At 51.9% G+C, this 7975-nt stretch overlaps 1 protein-coding gene across 1 annotated transcript in view; it reads right to left on the bottom strand.

Annotated features, from left to right (window-relative positions):
• The window catches only part of Tcea3 (transcription elongation factor A (SII), 3), a 49759-nt gene that overhangs the window by 1750 nt on the left and 40034 nt on the right, over window positions 1–7975 (bottom strand). The window contains exons 9-10 of the mRNA XM_005394762.2: window positions 3582–3728; window positions 1553–1624 (exon numbers count right to left, since the gene is read on the bottom strand). Of these exons, the coding sequence (XP_005394819.1) occupies window positions 1553–1624; window positions 3582–3728 (219 nt within the window). The remainder of the gene's footprint in view (window positions 1–1552; window positions 1625–3581; window positions 3729–7975) is intronic.

The following is a 7975-nucleotide window of genomic DNA, read 5'->3' on the forward strand; positions in this document are numbered from 1 at the left end:
AGGCGCTGTGCCGCTGAGCTAAATCCCCAGCCCCCAATTTTGGTGTTTTTGAGACAGGATCTTGCTATGTAGTCCAGGCTGGCCTTAAACTCTGTATGTAGCCCAGACTACATGATTCTGCCTCAGCTTCCAGAGTCCTGGAATTATAGGTGTATACCACCACACCCAACAATCATTTGGCTTTTACTTTTAAAGATATGATTGTTCTAATAAGAACTTAATGAAGGCTATCGAGGCCCTTCATAAGAAAAATCAACTGCTTGGGAATTTGGAGGATTGTCTTTCCGTGCTGTGACGTTAGGCTTGATACTTAACTCTTTCTGCAGCTCAGCATCCTCTGAAAGTGAGACTGATGTTAGAAAGGGGGACCTGTTGTTTACAATGTGTGTACACAGAAGCATGCACACTGATGCTCACATCAACGGTCCTCACATCAATGCCGGGAGGAAGGCACTACCATCTCCCTTCTGCTCGGGGGTGAGCGACAGGCTCAGGGTTACACAGCGAGTAGGGTGGATGGGACTTGAGCCAGAGCACCCAACTCCCAGGCCCATGCCTGGCCTTGGGCTTCTCGTTAAATCCAATAGGGCTTTGGAGCACCTGCAGCCTGCCTGGTGGCCCAGATGTCCCCAGTGCCCATGCAAGATGGCAGTGGCCAGGGACACTAACCATGTGACCACGCTGAGGAATCACACTGGGAGGTGTCTCTGCTTGGCGCCCAGGGCTGAACATGAGCCTCTGCAAGGGCTGGGGCAGCCTGGGTCACAGCTTTGGGTGATGGAAGGCTTTTCTGGAGCTTTGGAGAGAAAGGATGCCCTGGAGCACGTGGGGGTCACTGTTGTTAGACAGGACTCAGCCTCCCTGTCTCCTGCCCCTGCCCATGGCTGGGTTCAGGGGAGACACACCTGTGAACGTCCCAGAGGGGTGGTCCACCGGCACACAGAGCTATTGTTTTGTTCCTCTCTGCAGACCTCAGGAAGCTCAAACAACACGCTTGCCCAATCCATGCTACAGCTGGGTGCCCTTGCAAAGCCAACACACACAGGGGCTCTGTCCCTGTCTTTCCAAGAGCCTGCCACTCTCCTGGCTCCCAGACCTGCCCTGTGCGGGCTGGCCAGCCCCCGAGACAGGAGGCCCCTTGTGGGCTGTTATAGTTTGTGTCTGTGTGTCCCCCCAAAGCCTCATGCGGTCACGGGGCAGGCTTTTAGAGCTTGATTGATTATGGGTGTGAGAGCCACACCTGCCCTGGGGTGGATAGTTTGCATATGTAAGGGAGAGGAAGAGGCTGCTTGCAGCCATTCCTCCCTTCTAGTCGTTGTTTGCTTTTGCTGTGTTCTGCCGCCATGAGCTGTAGCCCTCTGCCATGTGCCACTCTGCCTTGTAACCTGAGAAGTATGGACTAAAACCTCCACAAACTGTAAGTGAAATAAACCTTTCCTTCCTTAATTTTGGGCATCAGATATTTTGTCCTAGCAACGAGAGAAAAGTAACCAAGACATGGGCTGTGGGCAGGGCTGGGGAGGGGAAAAGGCGCAGACACAGACATACAGACCTTCCAGCGGTGCCCGCACTCGTTGCATAAGACAAAGGTAGTCATGGGCTCATCAGCACTGCGTGTCTGCATCTGAGAGGAAAAAGAACCACTTGTGAAGTTTCTCTCCTGCTCCAGGACCTGCCACGGCTCCCTCTGTCTTTAGGAGTGGGTCCAAATCCCAGAGGTGCACACTGATGTTGCTGCCTCCCTTCAGCAATTCCCTTATCATTCACAACGTCCTGATGCATATCCTCCTCCCCATCACAGCCCGTCAGTTCACTCCAGCACCGTGGCTCAGCCTGGCCTCTGTCCTCTGCACTTGTGGTCTTTTAAAAATTTTATTTATTTATTTTTTGAAACAGGGTCTCACTTTGTCATTGAGGCTAGTCTTGAACTCACTATGTATCCCAGACCTGGAACTAGAAGCTATCCTCCTGCCTCAGCCTCTCAAGTGCAGGGATTACAGGTGTGCGCCACCACCCCCGACTGCACTTGTAGTCTTGTGAATGGTTCTAAACCATCTCTCTCCTCTTGCCTCAAAACTCTTCTTCCACAGGAAACATTCCCTGACTCAGCCCCGCATGGGCTGTACCGGACATGCCCACTAGTCACAGTTGAGGGAGCTCCGGGCACCCTTAGAAATCACCTAATTCACCTTCCTTATTATACTGGTGGAAGGACTGAGGGCTACAAAGCAAAAGGGATTTGAAGATCCTTGGAACAATTTATGTCCTTTTTAAATTTCCTTTGTAGTCCTGCAGATTGAACGCAGGGTCTTCACACCCTGGGTGTGAGCTACACCCCCATTCCTTTTTATTTTTTCAGACTGGGTCTCATGAAGAGGCCCAGGCAGAACTTGAACTTGTAATCCTCCTGCTTCAGCCTCCCAAGTGCTGGGATTAGAGGGATGTCTTCTGGTTTCTTACTCCCTCAACCTTATCATTCAGGTGCAAGAACCAGGTTTCCCACTGCCAAGCCCTGGCACTTCCAGACTGAACAGATGCTGCTTTGATTCTCTGAGGCCGGCCCTGGTTGACATTTGGCTCTGCATGACGTCAGCTGTGACTCCGCAGTGTGGGAAGGGCCTGGGCCACTGAGCCCTTGTGGCAGTCAGCCAGGAGAACACAATGTGACACAGCCTTGTCGCTGGCCAGCAGTGACACCTGAGAAAGAGTGATGGTGGGGTTTCCCCAGGGAGGGGCACTTTGGCCAGAGGGCAGTGTATTTCTGCTGAGGTGACCCATGGGAAGCCCATGGCTCCACATGGACGCGTGCTTGGGAGGGAGCAGGCGTCTGCAGACACCTCTGAATTCCTGCATGGGAGCGCCCCAAGGGAGCCTCTGCGAATGGCAAGGCTGGCTGCATTTCTGCTGTGGCCGTAGGGCACCAAGACAATAGCTCTTGGTCAATCTTGCTTACTGGGCGGAGAGGAGTGAATAGAGTTTGAGAACAACTAGGCGCCAGCTATAACCCAAGAACATGGTACTCCAAGGCCATGACATATGTGATCTAGAAACAGAAGTCCATCCTCTGACTTTAGGGAGCGGGCCCTCCTCACCTCCCAGGGCTCCCCGTGCAGGATGACTGTCTGCTCCCTTAGGATGCAGGGCTACAGCTCTTGGGCTTTGCTGACCAATTGTGGGCAGAAAGGTTCAGATCCAGGTCTGTTATTCTCCCTGGCTTTTGCCTTCTTTGCCGCCTTGGGCAAACCTGCAGAGCCAACCTGTCTGTCTGGGCCTCAGTTTCCCTGTGTGTACGATGAGGGAGCTGGGTTTCACATTGCTAAGTTCCCTTCCAACCATCAGTGACCCCACTGAGGTCCGGGGCCTCCTACTCTCACTTCAAGACAGGCTGAACATATGGCCCAGTCCCACAGCCCCAAAGCTGGCCGATTCTACACTCCAGCTGTATTCTAGAGGCCCTGGGGCACCATGGTGGTATTCCATACCCTGCCCTCTGTAGCCTGGAGCACGTCAGTCCCTTCCGCACCGGGCCTTCTCCATGCTTCCCTCTGCCTGTCCCCTCCGTGGCCTGTGGCCGTCCCTACCTGGTTGTAGGTACAATTCTTCTTCTTGCACTTGCTGCACTGGAGGAGGTCGGTGGTGGTGCCACCCGTCTTGGCCATCTGGTGCTCGCGGATGGCCTCCTGGGTCATGGCATTCCTCAACTCCCTCAGCTCGTCACTGGCCATTTCCTAGAGAGACAGCAGCCTGTCTTTCAGGCCTTGGGGCCCCAGGGACTCTATCCCAGCCCAGCTTCTAAAGACCCTGAATGGAGGAGGGAGGAGTATGACAGGCTGAGTAAGAGCTGCTGGAGGGAGGCCTGGGCTCCTTGCCCTACCCGGGCTCTGAAAGCTGTCCTCAGAGAGTCCCCATCCTGCCCTCGGAGGGCTCGGGCTGCACCATGGTCAGCTGGGCACAAACAAAGAGCAGTTGGGGATTAGCGCTCTGTGTCATTTCTCCAGACCCATCGCTCACCCTGCCGGCCAGGGCTGAGGCCTGCACCGAACCTTCCCACGTGAGCTGACTGAAGCACTGCCCACCTGATGTACATGTCCCTCTGTTCTTCCGATCTGCACCGGACCCCGTGCCTATTTCAGCTGTGCCCACACGCAGCCCACCGGTCTCATGACAACCTCAGCTCAACTGCCCAAGACTTGTTGCTGCCACCCTCTCCCCAGTAGGTCCCTGAAGCTCCGGAGCTCGCAGGACTAAGAGCTCACTGCGGACACGCATCACAAAACATTCTTATTTGGGACTTTCCCCAGAACCAACCTCTGGCTCCTCCTGCAGACCCGCAGTGCCTGCATTATCCAGGCCCTCTCCTTGTCTCCTTCCTGGCCACTGGACTCCCCTTAAGGGAGGACAGGGGAAACGCAACCTGGAGAGAGCTTCAGTAAAGATAGATACGGGGGAGTGTGGCTGAACTCCTGAATGTGGGAGGTGAGGACTTGGAACCGGGCACAGCGGCACAAGCCTGTAACCCCCACTACTTGGGAAGCTGAGGCAGGAAGATTACATATTTGATTTTTTTTTCCGGTACCGGGAATCAAACTCACAACCTTGTGTTTGCCAGGCAGGCGCTGTGCCGCTGAGCTAAATCCCCAGCCCCAAGATTACGTATTTGAGCAATTTAGCAAGACCCTGTCTCAAAATAAAACAAATGCTGGTGTGCACCAATAATCCCAGCCCTCTGGAAGGCTGGAGGATCATGAAATTGAACTCAGTGCAGGCAAATTAGTGAGACTCTATCTGAAAAATTAAAAAGGGCTAGGGATGCAGCTCAGCGGTACCCAGTGGTACTGGCTAACCATTTTAATTGTTGCTGTCTATCCTGAGTCCCTTAAACCATAGAGAACAGAACAGGCATAAAGGTCTAACTACTTTGGTGTGCTGACCCTGCGTTATACCCAGTTAGGCTTCTAATAAAGTGCAAGTTCCAGTGAGTCTGAAATGCCAAAGGCAGGCCTAGGAAGGTGTGTTTTCACCAGCACCCTAGTCATTCTGGTGCACTAATCCTTATGTGGATGGTGTGCTAAATTCACAGCCCGGGGACTAACTCTTGGCAGGCATATGGAGAAAACTAAGTCAACCTTGGCCTGAAGAGGTTTTTAAAAAAGCAATGGACTTTAATTTGAGGTACAGTGCATTTGTTCTTTTTTTTCTTTTTCTTTTTGTCTTTTTGAGACAGGGTCTTGCTATGCAGTTCAGGATGGGCTTGAGCTCACTTTGTAGCCCAGGCTGGTTTTGAACTCACAGCAATCCTCCTGCGCCAGCCTCTCAAGTGCTGAGATTACAGGTGTGCACCACCATGAGTGGTCATTCAAAATTTTGAGGATGCCAATTTACCAAATGCCTTTAATTGCACGCGTGTAGGGGAAAGGGCACGCAGCTATCTGGGTGCCCAATTAATTGTCAGTTTACCTGACACAAGTATTCCCACCATGGCTGGTTTTAAGTTACTTTTTTTTTTTTTTTTGTCTTTTTGAGACAGGGTTTCACTGTGCAGTTCAGGCTGGCCTTGAGCTCACTTTGTAGCCCAGGCTGGTCTCGAACTTGCAACAATCCTCCTGCCTCAACTTCCCCAGTGCTGGGATTACAGGTGTGAGCCACCACGCCCACCACGCCCAGTTAAGTTACTAAAGTGATACAGCTGAGTGCAGAGTGTGAACAGCTACACAGGATCAGCTCATCAGAGCTGGGAGGGGCTGGCTCCAGCAAGTACAGCCGGACAGCTCTAGGCAGAATGGCTGGGCTCCTGCCCGCTTCAGGAGAGGGGAGAAAGTGCTTAGGCACAGGTGACCAAGGTGCCCAGGGAACTGTGGCCTTCCCTCTGGTAGGACTGGGTCAGAAAGATGCTGTCATGTTAGCCAGCCTCCAAAGACAGGAGTTCTCAAGGGGGTGGCACATTCCAGAAAAACAGAAGCAGCAGACACAAAAATTCAGAGGACAAGAATAGCACACATGGCGGAAGGTACTTGGGGTGGGTTCAAGTTGAGGAGTGTGCGGGGACATGGTTGGAGGCCAGATTGCAGAAGGAGGGTGTTGTGCGCCAGCTAAGAGTAGAGAACAGAAACATCTACCCACACACCCATCCATCTGCAGACCCATCTCTGGCCTATTTCAGGAAGCTGCATCAAAGACACCGCATTACTGAAGGTGGAGCTCGGGGGCAGAGCACTAGTCTAGCATGCACAAGGCCCTGGGTTCCAACCCCAGCATCACAAGATGATGACAGATGAAAATCCCCATGGAGCCAGGTGTGGTGGTGCATATCTGTAATCCCAGTACTGAGGAGCCTGAGGCAGGAGGATCACTGTGAGTTTGTGATGGAGACCACTATGAAGAAGCTCTGAGCAGGATTTAATATTAACCAGTTGGCTTTCCTTGTTTACTTGTGAGTCACTGGTCCCTACTAAGGGCTGTAATGGTGAGTGAAGCCATGAGGCCTCAAAGGACAAGATAAGGCCACAGCTGAGGACTTTTGGCTCCAACCCCAATTAACTAAAAGGAAACTGTAGCTGCAGGCATCTCACTTCCGCAGTGAAGGCCTTCCTGGAGATAACAAAGTTCTCCTAAATTAACATAACATTTACCTGGAGAGGTCCATAAAGGGTTTCCCAAGTCCTGCCCAGACTCCTGCATTTTCTTTAGTATCCCCCTCCTTTGTTTGAAAACCTAATAAATAGGGCTGCCCAGAGAAGTTGCAGTCTTAACTCAGAGAATCTTGAATTAATAATAGAGTTGGACCCTCCCGGAGCCCTGAAATTATTTCAATTGTCTCATTTATTTAAGCCTTCACCATCCACTCATTTGGGAGATTGTGGACCTGATCAGCCCGCAATAACTAAGGGAGTTATTAACCCAGTAAATTCAAGGCCAGCCTGAATTACATAGCAAGACCCTGTCTCTTTTTTGTTTGTTTTGTTTTTCTTCTGGTACCAGGAATCAAACTCACGACCTTGCGCTTGCCAGGCAGGTGCTGTGCCACTGAGCTAAATAAATTCCCAGTCCCAAGACCCTGTCTCAGAAAAAAAGAAAATCCACATAGAGCATGAACATTACTGGAGAAAATAAGGTGAAGACTGAGGAAGGTAAGAAATGTGCAGATGATTCCTCACACCAGATAGGCTGTTAGAAAAGGGCCCCAGCTGTGGATTCGATAAACATTTGCTGAGCACTTGTGATGTGCCAGCCACTCTCTTCAAGGGGGTGAGTGGTGAACAGAGAAGACCTCTCATCTAGGGGCTGACAGGACAGTATATTCATGCCACAGCACTGTGGGACATCTCAGTGCCTGCTCCATCCTTTCACTTGTCTGGGTTGGGAGGAAAAGAGATGTCAGTGAATGAGGGAATCAGGGATCAAATAAGGAAATCAAGCAAGGAAAGAGACATAAAAAGGGAGTTCATGGAGGGGTGCACCGGCCCTCAAACCAGCCACCACCACACAATTGAGAACTATCATGGCACAGAGAAGCAGTGACACAATTGGCCCACCATGCGCCAGCTGTGGAGGCCCGCCTGCGGACGTGTGTGAATCATTCCGACATGGAGAAACCCCTGGGAATACATACCACACAACGGGTCACTCTTGCCCTGCCATTGAGAACCAGAAAGGTCCAGAGTCAGCAGAGGAGCAGCTGCTGAACAAGGACTCGGAGAACACGAGAATACAGACTAAGCCCGAGGAGTCAGAGGTCTCATTGACTGGGGTCACGAGAGCAGTTCAGAAGCTGTAAACCAGGAGGACCTTGCGCAATACCTGAGGAGAACCCCTGGAAGACATTCTTCCCCTCACAGTACAGGCTGTGGTGGAGGAGCATGTGGAGCTCTGGAGAGGTCTGCACCAAGATTCCTGCTGCCTGTGCTGACAGTTGGGGAGAAGAAACTTGAGTGGTTGTGTGGTCCCAATGCAATGGGAGGCTGGAGAGAAAAAGCTA

This window comes from Chinchilla lanigera, unplaced genomic scaffold (genome assembly GCF_000276665.1).
Source record: "Chinchilla lanigera isolate Chin_1 unplaced genomic scaffold, ChiLan1.0 scaffold00051, whole genome shotgun sequence".
Classification (NCBI taxonomy): domain Eukaryota; kingdom Metazoa; phylum Chordata; class Mammalia; order Rodentia; family Chinchillidae; genus Chinchilla; species Chinchilla lanigera.